The sequence below is a fragment of the Columba livia genome, chromosome 14 (assembly GCF_036013475.1).
Source record: "Columba livia isolate bColLiv1 breed racing homer chromosome 14, bColLiv1.pat.W.v2, whole genome shotgun sequence".
In the NCBI taxonomy this organism is placed as follows: domain Eukaryota; kingdom Metazoa; phylum Chordata; class Aves; order Columbiformes; family Columbidae; genus Columba; species Columba livia.
This window is the reverse complement of record NC_088615.1, coordinates 15,018,458-15,041,308: the sequence shown is the minus strand read 5'-3', so window position 1 is coordinate 15,041,308 and position 22,851 is coordinate 15,018,458. Positions and strand designations below refer to the sequence as shown.

Sequence of the window (22,851 nt, the reverse complement as noted above, 5' to 3'; positions counted from 1 at the left end):
AGTTCTTTTAAAATGATTGAGAGGGAATAAGGGCAAATTCAGTGTTTAGGAAAACTTTATGACATCACAATATTATACTTTACAGATGGAAGCAATATTTCCTACTTTGGAAGGAAAACTAATCATTTTCTATCTGCTGTGAGTCACTGCATCATTATAAAAGTGGGAAATAAGTAGTTTTGTGCATTCCCAATCTTGTTCAGGACGACACTTTTGTTTATATAATGCTTCTGATTTATAGCGTTTAAGTATTAGCCTGACTACATATTAATTATGGGGGTTTGATGCTTCAGTATAAGAAGAAATTAAATATTTCACTTGAAGATAAAACCATGGAGCTGTAAATCATAAGGAATAAATTTGTGACTGGCAGAATATTCTTTTTACTGAAATTAGACTACTTCTAATGATTATGTGTTTTGCTTAGCAGACATGGATATGTACAAGCACCTTTATGTACAAACAAGCCTTACATTTATTTTGGAAGGGTGGAGAACAGGAAATAGAATTTACAGTATTTGTATTGCCCCTTTTGCATCAACGTTATTTATTTTACATTTGGAAAAAGTAGGACACACACTTATTTTGGCTGTAAAAGTCATCTTTTCTTGGCTCATTTCAGTGCACCGCTGGTTTGTTTATTGGAAATGGCTTCCTTTATTTGATGTAGGGTCTCTGTCTCTGCAGTTCCTGAGACAGCAAACACACATTTATCATGTGTTACTGCTTGTTCACTATTTCTTTTGTTTTAATGAGATCTTATTTGCCCGTGATTCATCTCAAAATAAGGCATCAGGTTTACCTGGGGACTTAGGGCAATTGGGATTTAGACATGCTTGCACCCATAGGAGTAACTATGTCAAAATGAGCATCATACTCAGAGTCCACCCCAAAGAAATGCCGGATCTTTCGAGACGGTCTCAGCTTAGTGTGAAACGCAGGTGGCTCAGAGTACACAGGCAAAGGGTGATGTTAGGGCAGAGAAGCCCTGGAGACCCCAGGGCTGAGAACGGCTCCTTCGTGTGGAAACGCCGGTGGCAGGAGAGAGGCTTCAGGGGATGCTGTCGCAGTAGCGGCCAGCAGGGATGTTCTTCCTCACTGTTACCCCAGGATGCTGCAAATACTTCCCATTTTGGGCTTGACTGAAGAAGTTCTTGGAATGCCTCTTTTCTATAAACAGCTTATGTCACTGGGCAAGATCTCGGGGTTGTGGCCTTCTCTACATTGAACTCTGCATTTGTCACCTCGAGATGGGGCTGCTGGGAAAGTGTTTGCTGCAGGCAGATAATGCATCTTTCACACCAGCTCCAGGTGATTTCTGGTTTAGAGTTACAAAGTATTTTGGGTGCCAGCTATTTGATCAGCTGGTGCCTCCGCTGCCAGTCCTGCTGGAGCGGTCACCAGAGACGTGCAACACAGGATGTTTCTGGTTTGAGAGGAACCGGGTTGAGGGCAGGTAATTTGCCAAGCAAATGCTTCCTATAATCCCGTTGAGTTGTCAGGGCTTAGCGGTAGAGTGCTGTGGTTTTACTACATTTTCTTTAGTTATCCCATTTTTTTAATCTGTGCAGGAGAGCTGTAGTTTTGATGGAAAAGTTGTGTGTTTAACTTGAGATTTGTTTAAGGTTTAAACAGCTTTAAACCTGTTAAACATCTTAAAAAGATCTAGCAAACAGATCATAGACTTCCGTGCTTTCTGACACTCCATATGACACCCTACAAGTTGTATTAGCTTCAAAAGTCTACTAAATTTTGCATACTGAAAACTGATTTTTATCCTACCTTTAAACAAGTTATACACCTGAAATTTGGGGAATACCAGCAATACTATTCTTGACTGCAATATCAGACTGCTCAGAAACTCTGCCAGGTACTTGGGCACAGGTTCATCAGGATGGTTCATTCTCCTCTGAATAATTGTATATATCAGTGCTTATAGCATGGATGTGCTTACGCCCAAGGCCGTGAGACTTTGACTGACACAGCGAATATAATAAAGACTAAACAGGATTATGTGACTTGCTTGGCTGTAGTAGTAGGGTAGTGGATAGCCCTGGACGTCCCCTCCTGGTCTGTATTCCTAGACTAAACCTAGTTTTTTCTAAGGTGATAAAAAGTTCTTTTTTAACTAGTTTAAATTTCCAAACCTCATTTTTAATATTTTTCCACTTTGCTTTGCTAGTACTTCAGTGAACTAAGGGCAACCTTGATAAGCAGCCAGCCTGACAACAAACGTGAAGTCCTGGACCAGTGCTTCAGGAACCTCATGGAAGGAGTCGAGCAAAACCTTCTGGTAAAGAACAGAGACAGGTACGTTCATAACACATAAGTAAGCCGAAAGAGTGAAAGGCAAAGGGAAACTTTAACTGGAAGAAAATATAACATTGGCAGTATTCCAGATAGCTTTACACTGCATTTCCTTTTGAAAGGAAGAAAATATCCTATCACATAATTCATCCCTACACCTAACAGAGCCTGAACATTTGATAATTATGTATTTTCTTGGTCAGAAATGTATTTCCTACTATAGTCCCAAAGTCGAGGTGTGCCAGGCTGCAGTCAAGGTGTGCCTTTTTCCAACCTGAAACCCCTCTGATAAAACACTCACTGCAGCCTCCAGCAGTGCTGTTTTTCTGACAGAGCCTTTGCTTGCTGCTTGTGGGGTTGTGCAGCTGCTTGTGAAATGCCAGAATGAGAAGGGATCCAGTGGGGCCACTTCCATGCTGTAGATACATGAGGCAAGATTTTTTCTTCAGCGTGAATCACAAATTTTCTCAATCTTGGCCTCATTTGAAGAAGAGAATAGAAGTCTTAACAAAAGAAATGTCAAGTTTGTCTGTATGTAGTGTTCATGCTGATGTTTTATTACTAGCTAGCTGCATTTTCTCTTTCATGTACCTTATTCAACCAAAGCAAACCTTGGAAGTTTAGCAACACAAGCTAAATTGAGACTGTGGAACTGCCCTGGAAAGCTTGAAACAAACTGGAAATAGCCTTGGAGAGAAGTGATGGCTAAAACCATTTGCTGATTCTATTTCTCTGACTTAGTCTCTGTTTGTTGTCTGAAAATGTCATTGAACTTGTTTAATTCTTAATTAGTTTTGCATTAATTATGGTCTCCACTGTTTTGTTTCACTTTCCTATGAAATTTTGGTTCTACATGTATAAGTTCCCTATGGCCTAACAGGATGATTGCCAGAGACAGGGGAGTTTGGAAGCAAACCCAGAGAAGCACAGGGATCACATCCATGGTGCTAATAAATCAGATGGACTTGTATTATGGATCAGCAGAAAACTTGGGAAAAAGGCAGGGAGCCACCGGGAAGCAGGAGAACGTCTGTTCAAACAAAAACTGAGCTGGCAGCGGTGGGCTGGAGGACGTAGTGTGACCTTATTGCTGTAAATGCCAAGGGGAGGTGTTTGACTCAAGATCTTAGAAAAAAAAAAGAAAAAAATAAAAAACAGAGTAAAACTCGTTCTTCTAATAAATTTTTAGTTCCCTATTTATGTGTCTTGAAGGCAAGAAGCCCCTAAGATAACATTGTTTTCTGAGAAGAACGTACTTTGCTGTGAGGTTTCTGTGAGCTGCCCTGTTCTGCAAGCAGCCTGGGCGCAGGGGGCTGGGGTTGGTTTCCCTTTCTACCTCCTTATTTGTAATCCTCAGACTTATTATTTGGAACAGAAGGATTCTTGTAACTGTGATTGTTTAAAATTGAGCAGAAATCAATTTCCATTAGTAAGGAAATAAACACAGACGCAAAAAAATTATGAATAGAATAAAGAACGAACTCATAATTGCATCCTGTGTTTGCACACACTGCAAGCCCCGGTTTACCGCACATACCCATGAAGTACTGTACGGTGGAGACAGTCGGGAAGGGTTGTTGCCTCTGGTCCTGCAAAGAGCCCTTTGGAGATCCCATGGGTGTTGCAAGCCCCTGCCCACCAGCCCCGTGCAGGAATGAGCCCTGAGGAGCCGTTCTTTGGGAAACTTTATTACCTTCGCTATAGCGAGCCAGCAAAGTCTGACACAATCAAAGTGAAAAGCATTGAGGCAACAAGCAAAAGAACATTTGAAAAACCCTCAATGCAGCGTGCAATACATGTTTCTGACATTTTAGTTCATTTTTTATGTGATTTTGGGGTTATGTGTTGGTTTGGTTTTTTTTAATCGATGCATGAGATGTGATAAATGGTAATTAAACTCTTCAGCTGAAGACAAACCGAGGCAGTGGACAAGTTTTGGGCTGTGGTACAAGCTGAGTCAGGGTTGCCGTTTGATCTCGAGTGTGATGCCACTGGCGGACGTCACGTCCTTCACCTGCCAGCAGAGAACGGTTGGGGAATATTGTTGCGAGTTCCTTCTGTGCCAGATGGGTGGTGGTGCCGCTGTCACCGAGCCAGGCTGAACTCTGACACCGCTCCAGAGGGGACAGCGGGGCTGGGGGAGCCCGGCATTGGGGCCATCTGGACACGTCCCAAAGAGCCCTGGCCTGGAGCACCTGAGGCTCGGGAGATGGAAAGGTTTCTCATTGCATACATTTCCCAGCTGACTTTTAAAATATTTCACGCTGTCGGTGGGCTGAGTTGGTGATGCCACCCGCACACATTGATATGCTCTTAGTTATTTTACAGGACTGGGTTTTGTGGGCACCTAGTGATTTTGTTCGGGAGTTTTCCTCTGTTTTCCTCTCAACTTAGTAGTTATCCTTTTCAGTGATTTCTGAAATACATCTCTCGGTATCAGTTCTCCTTTAAGCTGACGTCTGGGTTCTCTTTCGCCCAGGTTCACTCAGAACATGTCAGTGTTCCGAAGAGACGTGGCCGAAGCTCTGCACGGCGAAGGGGCCTCGGATCCCGGCACTTCAGACGCCATGAGCTGACGATGACTTTGGCAACGCTAACAAACCAACGCTCAAAGTTTGGGGACCCTCTTATATTGTTAGATAGATTTTTGACCCTCGTGAAAACTATTTTTTTAAGATGTCTTCTGCCTTTTTTAATCGCTGGTCTAAATGTGAGGATTTATAACGGCAAAAGCAATGGGAAATGAGCCTTAGTTTGAAGAACGTTTTTTCAGCTTTTCTTATCAAAATTTGTTATCTTGTTATTTTATCTTTCTAAAATGGTGTAGAAACAGTACTTAACCAAAGAACAAAATAAATATGCATTCCTTCTAAGCTTGTATCACTTAATGATTCTCAGTTTTATACATAATAGTAAATAATATCTCATGAATGAAGAACTCCAAGCTCACTCTGACTGAGGTCTTACTTGTTTGAAAATGAGATGAAAGCCAGTACAAATTTTATATGATGTGGTTTTGAAATAATAAAATTACTATTTTTCTACAAAATGTTATATATTTCTTCTCAGCACTGGCAGTTAATGACAGCATGGACAACAAAGTAGAAAACTAAAAATGAGCATTTGAGGCTGTAAGTATAGCAAGAAAATTTAGAATATTGTACGTAATAACATAAGAGCTGATGGAACAAGCATTAATGAAGAACTGGTAATCTTTTAATTTCACAAGTACACATTTTCCGGGTCTTTGGACAATGAGAAAAAATAAAACACACAGAAGAAAATAAAGTTGTTAAAACAATGTATAAAAAAGAAAAAAAATCTATCCACCGCTACAAAAAAGAAAGCAGATAGTTACAGAGAGTTATGGTCCATATTTAAACGTCATGTGGCACAATGAAGATGAACGTTGCATCCAAACAGCAAATTCAGCAGTTTTGTCTCCGCCTCTCAGAGATGGTTCAGTTTGGTTTGTTCCAGAACAAAATCCTCCTCCAGTCTGAAGCTCATGCTCTGGTTTTGTGGGGAGCAATTACCACCATTCCATGATGGGCAGGAGGCGCTGTGTTGGCGCAGGAAATACAGAAATTAATTGTAGCAAGATCTGACAAAAATTAGAACTATTTAAGCAATAAGCCAATTAGCTTAGAATGTAGAAAAGCCACTATGTGCAAACTATTGGTGTTAGTTTTGAATTGGGTTGTTTTTTTTCTTTTTTCTTGTGTAAATAATTGATTTATGTGTTTTTCGTGCTTGCTTACATTTGCATATTTAGTAATATTTCAATACTGTTCATATAAGAATGGGAATTTTTATTTGTGACCAACAGGGAGGAAAAGTTCATACCCATATTTCTTAGAGCTTTTTTCTAGTTGTTTTTTTTCTTTGCAACTCTTTTCTGCACATTTTTAAATTGCAAGAAATAAACCTGAAAGGAAGTGACTTTATTAAGCAGTTTTCTGTTGACATTTAAGCTCACCTGGAGCGAGTATTTAATCTGCAGCCAAAGGCTCTGATTTCCAAGAGTGCTGAGCACTTGAGAAAATAATCAATCGAGGCGACTGAAGCGCTGCAGATTCGGGGTGTTCCTCACAGGGATCATGTGCCGAGGTTTGTAAACTTTGCGGAAAGCGTGTGATCCTTACCAACGCATCCAACGTGTGAGAGTTAGTGCAGCCATTCGCTCTCCATTTTAGTCCTTAAGGGAAACTGGAATTTGTGCTGCTGAGTCAGATCGTAAAAGCTGCAGAACTCGACTGTTGGAGACGCATGTAGGTCGCTGGTGGCTGGGATGTGGGCAGAGGTTTGGGACCCAGGCAGGGGTTTGGGACCCAGGCAGAGGTTTCTCTTTGTCCTTACTGATGCTCTGTACTGAGGTGGGTGCCACCTCCTCACTGGCTGTATAAACCCTTCACCTCCATGCGGTAGCGTTAATGACTCAGGTGAAAGCTCGTGGGTTCTGTGACTGTTTGCTTTGTCATGTGGTGGAAATAGTGGTTCCAAACTATCAGTGTGTGCTCTCAAACCAGCCCGTTTGCTGGTGCCATCAGCTGCTCTGCAGAGTGCAGGGCTTTGGCACATGGAGCAGGAGAGGACGTGTGTGTCCTCGCAGCTCGGCACTCGGACTTCAAGACAGCTTTGATACATGGCTGCTGACTCCCCAGGGCGCTCGAGTACATTTCTGAAATTTCCCTTCCAACCTTGCCTTGTTACAATGTGCCAGTGAGGTTCTACAGAGCATCTCACAAATTGGGCAAACCCCAGGCGTGTATTTGAGCAGTGTTTCAACCTTGGTTGGCAGTAGACAACAGGAACTTATTTAGAGTAGCTGGTGGTGTAAATAGGCTTGCTTTTAGGTTAGGAAATGGATGGCAGAGCAAACAGAGAGTGTGTTTTATGACTCCAGATTATTTGTTGACAGTCTTTACTGTCAGCTTTTTAAAAGGGCGCCGTGAAAGGGGGTACAGCCCAGAATCTCGTGTTTACAAAGTGCGTGTGAGGCCTTATACTCTTTTTTTAAAGATATAATTGCCTTAAGGGGGTTGGATTTTTTTTCCATTTAAAAAGAAAAGTGGCAACAGTGGGAAAGGAAACATCAGCAAGGAGATGCCACTTGGCCCCTGAGTGATTTCATCTCAAGAAACCAATACGAGCCTGAATGGCGATGCAAACAACGTGGTCTGATTCTGCCCCAAATGACATTGTACAGTAAGCATTGTTACAGGTAAGTGTCTGCCCCTCCGCAAGGGAGAGCAAACCGTCCCCAGAGCAGCCTGCGCAGGTCCGGCTCTGCCTGGTGGAGCGGGCAAAGGAAGCTTTGGGGAAAACATTAAACTTTTAACACCCTGCCCTGCTTGCGTTATGCAGCTTTGGAGAAACTCAGCCACCGGTATATGCACACCTTACAAAATAATTCCTTACACTTGTTAATGTTTTATTGTAGTACGAGTTTATGATGACAGCAAACCTTTCAAACCGTAGAGGGATAACACGCTTCCTCGCTGTATTAAAAAATAATGTTAGTGTAGATTTTATGTACTGTAGTTTAGGCTGCTGTTAAGAGGCGCTTCTTTGACAACATTCTTTTTGAGGTTTACAGAAAGCATAATAAAATATGTAAGTTACATTTCTACAAACAAAAGCCATAACATAAGTTATTTATAAGCGTGAGATCCAAACAGTATCACGATAAATAAACCTTAATGGATACCTGCGGCATCCATCCTAATGTGATTTGCCCAGCAAAAGTCATATTTAGTGGAAAAATCTGGCAGCAGCTGCGTGTTGGTATATAAAATAAGAATAAAAGAGGGAAGGCAGGCACGTTGAAACACCGTCTGCTTTCCCCGGTTTACGCGCAGACCTGCGGTACCTCCCAGCCTTCTCCTAGCTGGGGCTGGCGCTGCTGCTGGGGGACACCAGGTGTCTCTGCATCTTTCAGGGTCTGTCCCCAGTACCGGGACATTCCCCATCGGCTTCACTACTGCCTGATTTATATCAGACAGCAGAAAGAAACTGAACCCCCTCTGCCTGTCACCCTCTGTGTTCTCTTTCCTTTCCCAGTGCTTCCCTCGTACCCTCCCCATCTCATCCAGTCTTATGGACCAGTGCATAGATTCTGAACGAGAGCAAAGTTTCAGCTTTTTTAATATAACAATTAGGGTTACAAACCTCACAAAGGTGTGCTTTGAAACGCGAACTGAAACTAAGGCACCTTCATCTGTCAGAGGCTTCGAGCCACCTTTAACTGTTGGATCTATGAATAGCATTTAGCTGTTTCCATCCGCTTCACCGAGACACAGGGGACAAAGGAGGCTTTTTGGTGTCCGTGCTCAGCCCCCGCTCACAGGGCTGGCACCTCCAGCTCCTCCGTGGAGGGGGACAGGGAATAACACAGCTTGGCTGATGGAGAAAGGGCCGATGGGGGTGGCTCGGGTCCCCCTCCCGCCTGCAGTGGGGTGAAGCTGTCCCAGCTGCAGCCGGGGGTGCAGCCTCCCAAGCCCAAAGGAAGGGGCAGAGGGGAATGACCTTTAGACTCCGCAGCACCAGGGCTCTTGTCTCAGAAAAAGAGCAGCTGATTTAACCCTTGTGGGTGACAAAACTGCTGCTGCGCTCTGCTGAGCGCTGGGAGCTGAGTGCCCGAGCCCGGCATTGCTCCCAGGGAGCGAGCTGCCTGCCGGCAAACAGATGGCCATGGGGACAACACCCCAAACGGCTCGTAACGGGGTCCCTTTCCATCACTAGGATGTGGTGGTGAGGCCAGTGCATAAACTGTTTTCAACCATCACCTCCTCCATGCCAGGATGCAGAACACCCGTGTCCCTCTCCAGCCAGAACACCAGCATCACCCCACCAGCCCTGAACGGATGCTGCTTACAGGGCTACAGCTGAGGAACAACTTCTTAGTGTTCTCTGTGGTGCTGACATCCACATGAATTGTAAGTAACCAGGGGTGTGCTAAACGCTTAAAACTGTGTTGGGTTTATGCAGCAATATCCATCTAGTAAAGGCTGCGGAGAACAGGGCTGGCCTTGCCCAACCCGAGATCCACTGCCAAAGCCAGGAGCTGCAGCAAAAGCATCTCAGCATCTGCTGCTGCTTTCTCACACAGCAAGATATCACTGTTCCCTGTCACCCTAAGGGAAGAGACAAAACCTGAAGCAACGGGTGATGCATTTAGGGGCTGGTACGTCCCCGCAGCTGCCGGTGCCTCCTGCAGCCCTGCGCTGGGCTCTGGCAGTGGCCACAGGTTGTAGCGCGCTTGGGCTCATGAGAATTCCCAGCTGAGGAGGACAGAGACTGGTTCCCAGCCTGGGAGTTCCTGTGTGTTAAAGGAGGGTGTGAGAATAACAGAGGAGTTTGATATGTGAGAGCTGACAGAGTCTTTAAGCATCCTTTAAGAAAGAAGATTTATTCGTAGCAGCACAATGGCCAGCAAGGCAGCACGAATACACTGCTGGAGACCCGAGCTGTGGGTCAGACACTGAGCAAACCACTTTTCCTTCAAGCCCTGCTTCCAGCTGGTGCGCAGCACCTCAGGTGAGGGTCACTGCAACCATCGTCGGTCCCAAACCCCAATGCTTTCAAAGGAATCAGAGCTTCTGGAGCCCCAGATGTGCAGAACAACGTGCTGTGGTGGGCAGTCCAGGGCATGCACAGCCCAAGGGTTGGGGAGGGGCAGTGAGCAGAGCTGGAAACGCAGAACAGTGGCTGAGCCGATGCAGCAGACTGGCGAATGCTCCATGGAGCTCCTCAAGGTGGTACAAGGGCTGGCGCTCAGCTGGACCAAAGCTCCAGCACAGCAGGTGAGCAGCACTGGGAGAAGCCCGTGCCCAGCGGTTTCGGGTGTAATCCAGCTCCTCACCTGCCCAGCCTCGCTGCAGACCCTGGATTTCCACAGCGTTGTCCCAGGTGAGTTCTCACTGCCGCTGCCATCTCTGGGATGAGGTCTGTGGGCACTGCGAGTGCTGCAGCCCCAGGGACAATGGGGACACTTGTCAGGCACCACCATGACCAAGTGTGCCCACAGCACTCACACCTCTACACCTCCAGCCACGCCGTGCACACAGCAGCTGTGAGCTGCATGGCTATTCGCAGTCTGCGTGGTGGAAGTTCCCCAGCTCTGGGCACAGGGGGGTATTACCCACCCGCCAGCCTCCGTGCAGCCTCACAGCAGCTGCTCCAGCCCCACCGAGCATCCGAACGGGCCTCCCTGCCCCTGGGTTTCGTGCGAGCGCATCCATCAGGCTGCGGCCCTGCTCTCGAGCGGCTGCGCCAGGCAGCGCAGGAGGAGCTGCGCAGTAATGCACCATCAATTAACGGCCCGTTATTATAAAACGCTGCCTACTGGTTTGAAAAGACTGGAGAAGCCTCGCAGTGGTTTCTCTTGGTCTCATGCCCAGAGACCTGTCTCTCTCACCTTAGAAAAAAATGCCTCATTTTAAAAATAATTAATGGTAAACATTAAAGGAAAAAAAGATGGAATGGATCATTTGGCCCATGCTAAATTTTGATGGTAAACATTTAACCGAGGCTACTTTACAGCAGAGCAGCTGAGCTGCATAGGGGGATGCTGTGTGATGGTTGGAGCTGTGCATCCCCCCAGCCCGTGGGGCTGAGCCCATCTGTGGTGGGTGGCATGGGACCCTCTGGGGGTGCAGACAGATCTAAATGTGTGAGCCCCCATTGTGCCATCCATCACTGGCCCCATGGTGATGGCACGATGATGGGGTGGGGGGGATGGACCTTCTCTGTTTGGTCTCCAGCTGCTTAGTGCTGGGTCTAGTCCTAGCAGGGACCGCTTGTCCTTGCTCCCATGTATTGTGCTTGTCCTCGGGGAACCTCCCGGTCCCTCAGTAGGAAGGATCTGAAGACCCTCTACATGCTGTGACCCACCAGCCCATGCCACCTCCCCATCCACACAACCCCTGGGCACTAAACAACCACCTGGCACTGCCAACGTCCTCCCTATGGGGATTTTGTTTCCTCTGGCTCTGGGACATGCCCAGAAGAGGGACCACCCCTGTGACTCCTCTGCTTTCCATGGCTGCGGCGGCTCAAGCTCCATTTCTTTCCCTTTGTGGTGCAGCCGAGGGCCTGGCCATGTGTGCAGGTGTCTGCGGTGTGCAGGAGCACATGGTGGTGGCACAGATGGGGTCACCATGGGCAAACCCGCTCCAAATGCAGATAGGAAATGTCTGGTGCTGCAGTGGAAGAGGATGCTGGAGCTACCTCACTCTTGGAAAGCAGAGACTCTTGGGGTTGGGTCAGTGTGTCATTGCGTGTTTTTATTATTTCATTCTACAAGAAACACTTGAAAACTCAATGGTGGCATTAGCTACTGTCAGAAACGTGGCAGGTCCTGTGCAGACACTCTCCCTTTGGGGCCTTCCGTGTTTTGAGACCAAAGACATTCCCAGGGCTGAAGGGTGCATGTGCACACCATAACCAAACCCAGTGACAGTGCTGTGCCATGTCCCCCCATGGCAGCCAGGCCTGGGCACAGCTCTAGGTTTTGGGGATGGGTGAGGTGGATGCAGCTTTTCTGCCTGCAATGACAAAGTGGGCAGGGGTCCCTTCTGCCCAGTGGTGCCAGGGAGGTGGTCACTCCTCTTGCACAGAGTTAATTACTTTTTTCCCCTCTCTTAACTAGGTCCCCCTGTGCCTTCACAGGTGGCTGTGTGCAGCGCTCTCTGGACCCGCACCACCGCACCACCCCAGCTCGGCATAGTCGTCCCAGCCACGCTCCCCACCGTGGCCAAAGGAGCTGTGCCGCAGCGTGGCCGCACTGCGCTTCTTCCTGCCCGTGCCGTGTGCTCAGCCATACATCTCTGTTAATACTTGTACAATGTGCTGGCTGAGTTTTACAGGGAATGACGTCTCACCTCTCACCCCAGAGCAGCCCTCCCTTCCCAGCCTCCCCCTGCTCACATGGCTGCCCGCTGCTGCTGTGGGGCTGCCTGGCCATGGGGTTGCAGCTGTGCACCCCAACCCAACTGGACACTGTCCTGCTGGTGCTGCACCCGTTCAGTCCCCCTGTGCCTGGGTTAGAGGTGACCCTGCAGCCAGCTGCTTGCCGCTGGGCACTTGCAGGCTGGTGTCACACCATGCAGTGCAAAGGCCGTGCCATGGTGTGCTGTGCTGTACTGTGCAAAGATCATGATGTGCCACGCCATGCAAAGGCTGTGCGGTACCCTGCCTGGGGCCTGGCTGGAGGCCAGACAGGTGCAGAGCTCTTTGCACCCAGCTGCAGTGGGGACACGTTGTGGATGCCCCCTGCCTGGCCAGGGGACCCACTGCCCCCCAACAGAGCCAGTCCTGAGCTGGGTCTGGCTCCCCGGCGGCACAAAGCAGCCACGTTTGGGTGGGTACATTCACCCCCGCAGCACAGTCACCCCGGCAGGCACCACTCGGCCCCGGGTGCTGCGGGGATCCCGGGGGCCGGGCCGCGCCGTCGGGGCTGCAGCTCTGCTCCGAACGGACGGTGGGTCCCGGGGAGGCGGGAGCAGGGCCCGGCGCGGAGCCACGACAAACGGCGCTTGGTAAAGCGGAGGCGGTTTTTGGGAGCGGAGCGCTGCCGCGGGGCTGCGCGGAGCTGCGCGCCCCCAGCCCGCGGAGGGGTGAGGGAGACGGGGTGGCTGCGGGAGAGCTGCATTTAAGGATACCATACGTCCCGAGTTATTAATTATAAAACATAATTAAAGTAAAACTGCAGAACGTCAACATATTAAATTTAAAAGCTAATATTAAAATAGAGTTAATATTTAATAAGGTAGCCGAGCGTTACAAAGCTGTACGCTGATACTCTATATTTAACTGTGTAAAACCAGGAGAGTTTTCCCAAAGAAAAATGTATTGTTTAGCTGATTATCAAAGACTCTGTGATATATTATCCATTTCACAAAAATAATATAGATATCTTTTTAAATATAGTAATAAAAACATACTAGCGCCTTTTAAATATACTATTACTTACCACCCCTTTTCATATTGTACTATCACAGACACTTTGGAATTGGTTTAAAAGCACATCATTCATTATTCAAAGCTCATCTTTGCATATTATTCCAGCTCAAGTCTGCCAGGCTCCCTGTGAAATCGTTCACAAAATTGATAACAGCAGACACACATGCAATAAAAAGATAGCCTTGGGCAGCCCGAGTTCCCATTATGCAGATCAAGCTGCAATTTTCTCTAACAAAGCCTGCCCTGATTCAGGACTGGGTGTCACTTTATTTATTTATTTATCCTCCCCCGGTTGCCTTTTTTTTCTCTCCTTTTTCTTCCTCCCTCCTTTTCTCCCCGCCCCGTCGCCTCCCCGCCCTCCCCGCCGGCCCGGCCGGAGCGGAGCCCCGAAGGCTGGTCCGTTCCCGGTGGCGCCGGGCGGTCCCGCACCATCTTGCCGGGACCGTGTCATTCCGATTATCTCCGCTCCGGGGGAGCCCCGGCTGATGGCGGCCCCGCTCGCACCCGCCGCACCGAGCGGGAACAATCCGATTACGCTGCCCGGGGCTGCGGGTGGCACCGGGCGGTTCCCCTCCGGGGGTGGGTGTTTAATAGCCGTGTTAATGACCGTGCCTCCATGCGGTGAAGCGGGGAAGCTTCCCCGACGGCCGCCGGCAGGGACGCGCCTCTGTCGGGGCCGGCGCCCCCCGCGCCGCGCCGGGAAACTTCAGCCGGTAGCTCCGCAGCGGCCGTCGGGGCCAGTGCCGAACCGGAGCCCGCGGGCCAGGAGGGGACGGGAACGGCACCCCCGGCCCCACAAACCTTTCGCCGCGGGGCCGAGGCGGCGGGGAAAGAGCCAGCGGGGCCGCGGCCGCTGCCGGTGCCGTCCGCCGCCGGGCGGGCTCCGGGCGGCAGCGCCGGTGGCTCGGCAGGTCGGGCCGCGTTCGCTGCCGTTGGAGCGAATCGGCGCGTTGCGGTAATTGAATCCTAAGGTTTAAAAACTAATCACGTCCCTCCTGTCACCGCTCCGGCATCCCGGGATCGCCCTGCCAGGTGCCGATCAAATGCCATTACATTCTATTAACAGGGAAATTCTATTCCCTGTTTTCATTTCCCTTTATAAGAAGGAAACTAAGTAAATGGGACTGAACGTTATTTAATTTTTAACGCCTTTAGTCCAATTTGGACGTTAGGGAGCGTCTGCAAACTCGCTCTGCGGCCGCGCCGGGCTCCCGCTGCCTGGGCGCCAATGGAGCCCGAACGGAATCTGGCCCCGGGGCGCACCGGGGTCCCCCGGCCCGGCCGCGGGCACTGCCGTCGGGGCGGCCGCGCGGCCTCGCCGTTCGAGCGGCGCCCGGGGCGGCCGCGGGGCGCGGGGCCCGAGCCGGTGCGGGACCGGGAGCGCCGCGGAGCAGCCGTCGGGGGTCGCGGCTCGGGCGGACGGGCAGGGGCGGGAGCGGGACGGAGCCCCCAACGTGCGGCCCGGCCCCTCCCGCTCCCTCCCCTCGCGCCGCCCCGCCCGCCGCGCGCGGCCCCATTGTTCGTGCGCCCCAGTGATGTCACCGCGGCGGCGGCGGCGGGGCCCCCCGCGCCCGGGCGCGAGGCCGGTGCCGGGCGGCGGGAGCCAATGGGAGCGCAGAGGCTGGGCGGCGGCGGCCAATGGCGGCGGCGGGGGCGCACGCGGCGCGGGGCGCGCGGCGGGCCCCGAGGAGATGACGGGGCGGCTGCCGGGGCGGCGCGCGCTCCGCAAAGTTTCCGCGCGGCGCACGCGGGGCCGGCCGGGCCGCGGAGCGCGGCGGAGCGGACGCGCCTTTATAGCGGGCGCGGAGGGGCGCGCGGTGGAGGAGCATGGAGCCGCCGGCGGGCGCGCAGGGCCAGCACCAGCACGAGCCCATCAGCTTCGGCATCGACCAGATCCTCAACGGCCCCGAGCAGGACAGCGCTCCCCCGCCGCCCCCCCGGGGCCCCGACGGCGCGACCTTCCTGGGCGGCCCCGGCGGCGGCGGCGGCCGCGGCGGCGCGCCCTACGCGGCCCTGCCGGCCCCCTTCCCGGCCATCGCCGCGCCCTTCGAGGACTCGGGATCTTACAGTGTGAACCTCAGCCTGGCCCCGGCCGGCGTGATCCGGGTGCCGGCGCACAGGCCCATCCCCGGGGCCGTGCCGCCGCCCATCTCCAGCGCCATCCCGGCCATGCCCGCCGTGCCCAGCCTGGGCAGCCTCAACTTCCCCTGGATGGAGAGCAGCAGGCGCTTCGTCAAGGACAGGTTCACAGGTAAGGCGCCGGGGCGGGGCAGGCGAGCCGCGCCGCGCCCCCCAACATCCCGCGGCAACGAACGGAGAGGCGAACAAAAAATAGGAAACGAAATAATAGCAGTGATAATAATAAGAATAAAAACACAGGCGCCCCGCTGGATCTTTCCCTCCCCCGCGCTCGCAGCGATCCGAAAAATCGCTCTCCTCCTGGCGTGGATAGCGCGGCCGGACGGGGCTGGCGGGGGGACGGCCGGGCCCCGCTCGCCTCCGCATCCGTTCGGCGAAATATGGAAGCCGGACCTCGGGGAGACACAGTCCCTTCGGGGGGCGGCGGGCGGCCGTCGGGCAAAGCTGCGGCCCCGGGGGGGCGGCCGGCACTGAGCGGGCGTGGGGCTGACCCCTGTGCTTCCCACCCGGGCAGCGGCGGCGGCGCTGACGCCCTTCACGGTGACACGGCGGATCGGGCATCCCTACCAGAACCGGACCCCGCCGAAGCGCAAGAAGCCGCGGACGTCCTTCTCCCGGGTGCAGATCTGCGAGCTGGAGAAGCGCTTCCACCGACAGAAGTACCTGGCCTCGGCCGAGCGCGCTGCCCTCGCCAAGTCCCTCAAGATGACGGACGCCCAGGTGAAGACCTGGTTCCAGAACCGGCGCACCAAGTGGCGGTGAGTCCCGCGCCCCCGGGGCCGCCCCGTCCCGCCGCCACCCCCGGCGGAGTTCCCCGCCCGCCGCCCACGGGAAGCCCCGGGTTCGGACGGGAACGCACCCGCACAACCCCCATCGCCGGCTGCCGGCAGCGAACGGTTGGGGTGAATTTTTATTTTTAGAATATTATGATTATTGTTATTTATTTTTCTCTTTTTTTTATAGTCCCCCATTCGGAAAACGGGGGATTATTCGTAAAAACGAGGGTTAATTCGAAAAACGGGGAATTATTCGAAAAAAAACGAGGAATTCTTGGGAAAATCGGGGAATGTTCGGAAACGGGATTATTGGGAAACAGAGGGTTTCCAGGCGTCTTCCGCCGCCCGGAATCCCTCCGTTACAGGCCGCCTGGCGCTGCCCGGCCCCGGTAGAAGCGGCGCCGCTGCCCCGCTGCCCGCCGGAGCCGCACCGGCCGCACAGCACGGCGCTCCCGCGTCCGGCGGCACCCGGAGTCCCGCGGTCGCGCCCCGCCACTGAAGCGGCCGCTTCCCGCGGAGCCCCGGGCGGAGCATCCCGGGGCGTCCCGGGGCGCGGGCTGAGCGTGTCCCTCGGCAGGCGGCAGACGGCGGAGGAGCGGGAGGCCGAGCGGCAGCAGGCGAGCCGGCTGATGCTGCAGCTGCAGCACGACGCCTTCCAGAAGTCTCTGAACGAATCGATCCAGCCCGACCCGCTGTGCCTGCACAACTCGTCGCTATTCGCGCTGCAGAACCTGCAGCCATGGGAGGAGGAGAGCGCCAAGATCCCCCCGGTCACTTCCCTCGTCTGAGCCCGGCAGCCCGGGCACGCAGCGGACTCGCCCGCGGGGCTCGGCTGGCGGCTCCCCCCGCCTCCGGGGCCGCGGCTCAGCCCAGACGGGGCGGGCGCGGAGGCGGCGAGCGGCGCCCGCGGGGCCGGGGCTCGGGCCGGGCCGGGGCCGCGGCGGCTCTTCCCCGGTGCCGGCTCGGAGCGGAGCCACCGGGCGCTGCCGTGGCGGGGCCCCACGCTCCGCTTGTATATTCGTGTCGATGTTCCACTAGGAAGGGAAATATGTCACTTTTTGTAAGAAGTGTTAATAATTTAATTTATTTATGCATCGAGATTTTGGGCACTATTAATATGGAATTATATAAAACCACGATTATTTATATCGAAATCTGAACATAGGTATTTTGTGTTGGCTTTGGAACAAAAGGCTATTTTTTTTTCCTGTTCTGAGGATAGTTAGAAAAAAATACCTACCTATCACTTAACGGAGGGGACTCAGTGGAGCCGGTGATGACTCATTAGCTTAGGAAACCCTATTAAGCTGAAAAACAGTAGCTTCCAGCTGTCCCAGGTGAAGTTAATGTCAGCTATAATTGATTCACCGTAGTAATAAGGGCTCCTTTCAGGCAACACACACTCGGTTTTGTCCTCACCTTTCTAGCCGATGAGCTTTAGCGCACCGAAACAGCCCCTGCGCCCTCTCCTTTCGCCACCGACTCTAGAGAAAGCGCCTTATGTTTCATAATAAAGAAGATTTGGGGTTGACACAGACCATGTATAATACTTTGTACTTGCTAAGACGTGTAAATAAACGTTTTCTTTAAAAACGCCTCTCCGCTCCCTGCCTGACGCTGCGCCAGAGAAAAGCCGAGCCCGGGGCGGACACCAGCCGAAAAGCAGCCGCAGTCGTTCAGCGGACACGGAGGTGAAGACCCGGCCGGGATCGGGAGCGGCGGGGTGAACGGGAACCGGGCTGGGGAACGGGGGCGGCGGGCAGGCTCGGAGCGGAGCTCTGGCAGCTCACCCGGGGGCAGGTGTACGCGGTGCTGCCGGTCGCTCGGCCGGGGGAAGCGGCAGCAACAGCCGCAGGTTTGGGGCACGGTTGGAACCGCTGCGTAGGAGTGAGCGAGTGGCCGGGCGGGTTTTGCGGGGCCCGCCGCTTCCCGGGACCGGCGGCGTGGCTGGGGAAAGGCCCCGCCGATCGCCGGGAATTTTTCCACCCCAGCCCCGTGGTACCGAAACGCCTACCCGTAGCCAGACGGCGATTTTCGTTTTCGCTGCCTTTGCTGCGGGGACAGCCGGCCGGCGTGTGGCCGTGGCCCTGCCCTGCCGAGTGCTGCTTCCTCGGGCGCTCGCCAACCCCGGAGCTGCTTTAACAGCCTGGGTACGGGGCGGGGTATTTTTCACAACAAACTCCCATAGTTTTGCGGGTCCTGGTGACCGATCCTCCAGCAAGGGGGGAAGCTGCAAAAATTACTTTTTTTAGAAACCTGCGAAGATCCAGGCGGGTTTCCCCCAGCCAGGACCCGGAGCATCCCGTGTCCGGGAGAGGTGGGCTCTGCCTCTCCCACAGTCCCAGTCACCGTGGGTCTGCAGAAGTTCAAAGGCGTTCCCGGTCCTGGGTTCACTGTTCCGCCTGCCCGGTTACGGCAAAGGACATTTTAGGGGCGGTCAGTCACTCACGGTGAGGGATTAAGAAAATATTTCCTTAGCTAGTCCTTGTCTCAGCGGTACCGGAGCACAGGCTCAGGTGGTAGCCGGGATTTGGTTTGTCGGGGAAGGTTGTGCGGGTCCAAAGGCAGGGCCAAATCCTGCCATACCCTGCGTGATGGGGGTGCTGGGACCGTGCAGCTGCTCGACTGGTATCGTTCACCAGCCACAAATATGCGCTAGAAAACATGGATCGAGGGGAGGTGTTTGGAAGGTAAATTAAACCAAACCAAACAAAAAAAAAAACATCATAACAAACATACGGAAAAAAAAACAACGGGGAAATTTATACCTGGCTATAGGATCAGGGGAAACGCCGCGCTCCTGCGGTGCGTGGCCCTGCCACTGTCCCCACGCATGGCCCTGCTGCTGCTGTGCATCAGTCAAAACCTTTCCCCGTTTGTTTCCTTCGTTTCCCCACTGCGGTTCGCTGCGCAGCGATGCGCTTTTGGCGCTGCCGGGGACACAGCCCGGCCGTGGGGCCGGCCCCAGTTTTCTGCGCTGGGTTTGTCACTTGCTGCTCCTCGGGCACAGCGGCAAGGGTTGTGGCTGTGCTGCTCTCTGCATTAGCACCGTATGCAGAGCAGAGAGACCCCAAGTACCGTATGCAGAACAGGCAGGAGAAATCTGCGTGTCAGCTAAAATGTGCAAGAGTTGAGCTCAGAATTATGCAAGGGGGCTGGAATAAACGGGTGCCCGTACTCACATGTGTATTTGATGTTTTCATCTGTACCCCCTGACATCTAAAAACCGAGTCGTTTTTGAGGCAGCCTTGTTCTTTAACTGTTTGAGCGTCCCATGGCCATGAACTTCTGTATTCCTGATTTCCCTGCAGTTTTTCCCAAACTGCTGTAAGCTAGAAGCTGTGTATTTGCACAGAGCATAATGATGCTGCATATTGCAGTAAGCAACTTGGTGGCAGGCGAGGATCTAGTGCAAAGCCACAGAGCGTTTTCAGCCTTGTTATTAAAAGCAGCCCGAGTGGGTCTGAGCTCAGGGGTGACCCTCCAGGCAGGACTTGGGGTCCCCTCACCACTGCTGCCCAGGGAATGTGCTGCAGGCAGCAGGATCAAGCCTCAGTGTGTGCCAGCTTTCCAGAGGACTTTAGAAACCAGTAGCTTCCATTTCAGCTGTCTGAACAGTCACCAAATGGTGGGGCTTATGTACTGGGATCTGCATGCGTGGGTTTGCTAGGCTTGTGGCTGGTGTCTTTGTTTTGGAGGAGCTGGTCTCGAGGTTTTGGGATGTGCTGAGTACGAGGGAGACTGGCTGCCTTGTGCATCCATGTCATGTAAGACAAGATCGCACGGGTGGGACCAGGGTACCGATGTGAGTGGTCATGCTGAAGGGGACAGAAGTAGGGGTTACCTCCAATTACTTTGTCCAGTAATCCCAGTGTTTATAGGAGCCTCAGGAAAACACTGGTGGGAATAAATACACAATATTTCCACCTCTGTGAATGACAGCCATGTTCCCTGTTAACCTGATTCAGGTGTGACAGGGCTGTCTGATGGTCCCTGCTGTGCATCTCTGAAGGTCTGTCAACAAAGCCACCCACGGGGATTGCACGGACTTTAGACCCTACCAGCTTGGGCCCCTCTATCCCAAGGAGTGTAATCCTGGGGGATATGTATGCTCCATGGGGGAGAGGGCACATTTTTGGGGTGGGATGGCTGTTTTCCTGATCCCGTTGACTGTCCTGTCCATGTACTGCACTTGGACTGTGTGGTGGACAAGTGGAGTCAGGCTGTTGTGTGCGGGCAGCAGTGTGATTTCCCAGTTTCTGCTACAGACTTCTTGTGGTATGGGCTCTGGCTAGTTGAGGAGGAGTGTGGTTTATCCCCAGACCTCTCACTCATTACTAAACTTTCCTTTACCTCAATGGGAGCTTTCTTAAAATGCTCCACTCAGCAGAGGATGAGGACCAGTGGTGTGCAGGCAGTGTGAGAGCAGCTGCAGCTCCTGCAACCGTATTACAGCACAGATAATTTTGGGGGAGTCATTTGAGTGCAGATAGCGTAAGACTTGTGACAGAGATGTGGCCTGAGAAGGCTGGAGATGCTGCACATCCTATCAAATTGAGTTTTAATATGTTGATGCTTGATGCTGCTGTGAAATTGATAATTCTTTGCATTTGGGTGATCTTTCTGAAGCAGTATGAAATTTGCAAATGAAATGTTGCCTCTGTCCATGTGTGCTCTGGAAAGCGCAATGTGTGCTCACATTCCCTCCTTTTGGGAAGTTTTAAGCCCAGGAAAACTCGTGTGTGCTGAAGAGTGATGGAAAAAGGCAACAAGAGTTAAGAATTATTGAATTATCAGTGGGACTTAACTTTGGGCAGATCACCTTCTGAACTTTGCTTAATCACGTGCGTAAGTGAATTCCCACGAAGGGCCGAGCAGCTGAGTGGGTGGATGCAGAAGGCAGAGCTCAGGGTAACTAGAGCTGTGTGGAAGAACATTTTCTCGGAGTCCCTCCTGACTTTGCTTTAAGTCCAAACCCCCAAACAGCCCCCATACCACACTCGCAGGCAGAGGCACAACCCCTCTCAGGATAAAAATGGCTTTGTAATTTGCATGTCTCAGCATTATTTTGTGCCCAGGGTATTAGATGTTACAAAGTAATGCATGGTGATCAGATCTGTATAGGCAATTCTTTTCCTAAATGGGCCTTAAAATCAATGGGTTATTTGCTCTCCTTCTCCACTCCATGATGAAAGCCTGGTCCTGTTAAACATGCAAACTACACAATATTCAAAGCCTTGGTTTACAAAAGTGTTTTGCTCAGCTAGGTCATAATTTAGCTCATTTATCGCTAACGTAATTAATACTGAGGTTTTTGCCTCACGCCTAGGAATTTTCCTTGAAGCATATATTTCTGCACTGTGATCATCCCCACCATTGATGAGGAATAAATTAAGGGCCATGACTCACCCAGGTGAGTGCTTACTCATGTAGTTGGTAGAATTCTCTTCATGTGTTGCCTGAGCAAGCTGGACCAGGTGGATGAAAGTATTTGCTTTCTGTGCAGATGGGCATTTTGGGGAGGGGGGTGTTCACGCCATTTGTTTTAGGCTATTTGGGGCATTTCCCTTGAATGCTCTGTGTTTCCCTTGCCTGATCTGAGTCCATCAAGCTCCTAACTTTTTCCTGACTCACAGCAATGGAACAAATATTTCTATTTGGTGCCTGCTTGTTTCTGAGGGTCTGAGTTTGCCCAGTTAGCTTTGATGGGCAGGGCTACAGTACAGTTGGCAGCAGTTTGGCACCTATGTGCTTTTCCCCCTTTTGGGGAAGGTCTCTGCATTTCTAGGCATTTAAATCTCCTAAAAATCTGCTGTTAAGCTTAGAGCAGTAATGGTATTTAGATATTTTACTCCCATGAATTTAGTTTAAGGGTAAGAGATAAACTATTCTTTCCAGGTCATTGTGGAAAACAGAAGCTGGCTGCCTAAAGGCATCTCTGCATTGTGCGTTCAGAAATGTCCACGTCTCCTTTCTAGGATGTGCCCGGAGCTGGAAATGCAGGGGGGTGTGGAGCAGAGATGTTTGAGATGGGTCTCACACTCTTTCTGCAGCACAGGTGAGTGTTTTGGCACTTCTGCAGGAGTGATAGGTTGTTCTGGGCTGTGCTGGGTGGTCTGAGCCCAGAGAACGGCTGGGATGTGGGATGTCCAGGTGCTGGGCTCCACTGATGGGTGGCCCAAGCTTGCTGGGGTGGTGAGTAGGGAAGGTTTAAGTACCTTAATAAATCCAGATTTTAGGCCATTTTTCAAAACACCTGCACTCTTGTTCATACCAGTGCGTCCTCCTTGTTTGGGCCCATTTGCCAGCATTTGGGAGCATCTGCTGTCCCGCACAGGGAGGGAACGGGGATGTAGCAGAAAATTGCTGTGTATCCAGCTCTGTGACTCATCTGAGCTGCTCGAGCGAATCTCTGCAGCTCATCACGTGATTCTGTATGTCATACGCTGGCGGTGAGATGCGTTTCAGGAACTAATCCAAGTAGGAAGCAGACACCATGGGAAATTGGTGTGAGCCCCACAGCCCAGTGCAGGTCCCCAAGAGCAGCAGGAAAGTTGGACTGTACATGCACAACTGGCAGCATCAGGCCCATCGTCTGTGTGCTGAACCTCCAGCTCCCTGCTCAGGGGAATCTCTATGTATTTTGTTATAGGGATGCCAGGTC

At 52.0% G+C, this 22,851-nt stretch overlaps 2 protein-coding genes across 3 annotated transcripts in view; both read left to right on the top strand.

Annotated features, from left to right (window-relative positions):
• RANBP17 (RAN binding protein 17) overlaps positions 1-5,595 on the top strand; it is a 148,382-nt gene extending 142,787 nt beyond the window's left edge. For both annotated transcript variants that reach the window (XM_065030106.1, XM_065030105.1), the window contains 2 exons: positions 2,183-2,310; positions 4,787-5,595. In XM_065030106.1, coding sequence (XP_064886178.1) covers positions 2,183-2,310; positions 4,787-4,883 — 225 coding nt within the window. In that variant the 3' untranslated portion in view covers positions 4,884-5,595. The remainder of the gene's footprint in view (positions 1-2,182; positions 2,311-4,786) is intronic.
• Positions 5,596-14,976: 9,381 nt separating this feature from the next.
• Positions 14,977-21,602, top strand: TLX3 (T cell leukemia homeobox 3). Its single transcript, XM_065029309.1, has 4 exons — positions 14,977-15,523; positions 15,926-16,169; positions 16,765-17,878; positions 21,517-21,602. Exons 1-3 carry the CDS (start codon positions 15,100-15,102, stop codon positions 16,973-16,975), a joined length of 879 nt encoding a protein of 292 aa, XP_064885381.1. The 5' UTR covers positions 14,977-15,099; the 3' UTR covers positions 16,976-17,878; positions 21,517-21,602.
• The last annotated feature ends 1,249 nt before the right edge of the window (positions 21,603-22,851 follow it).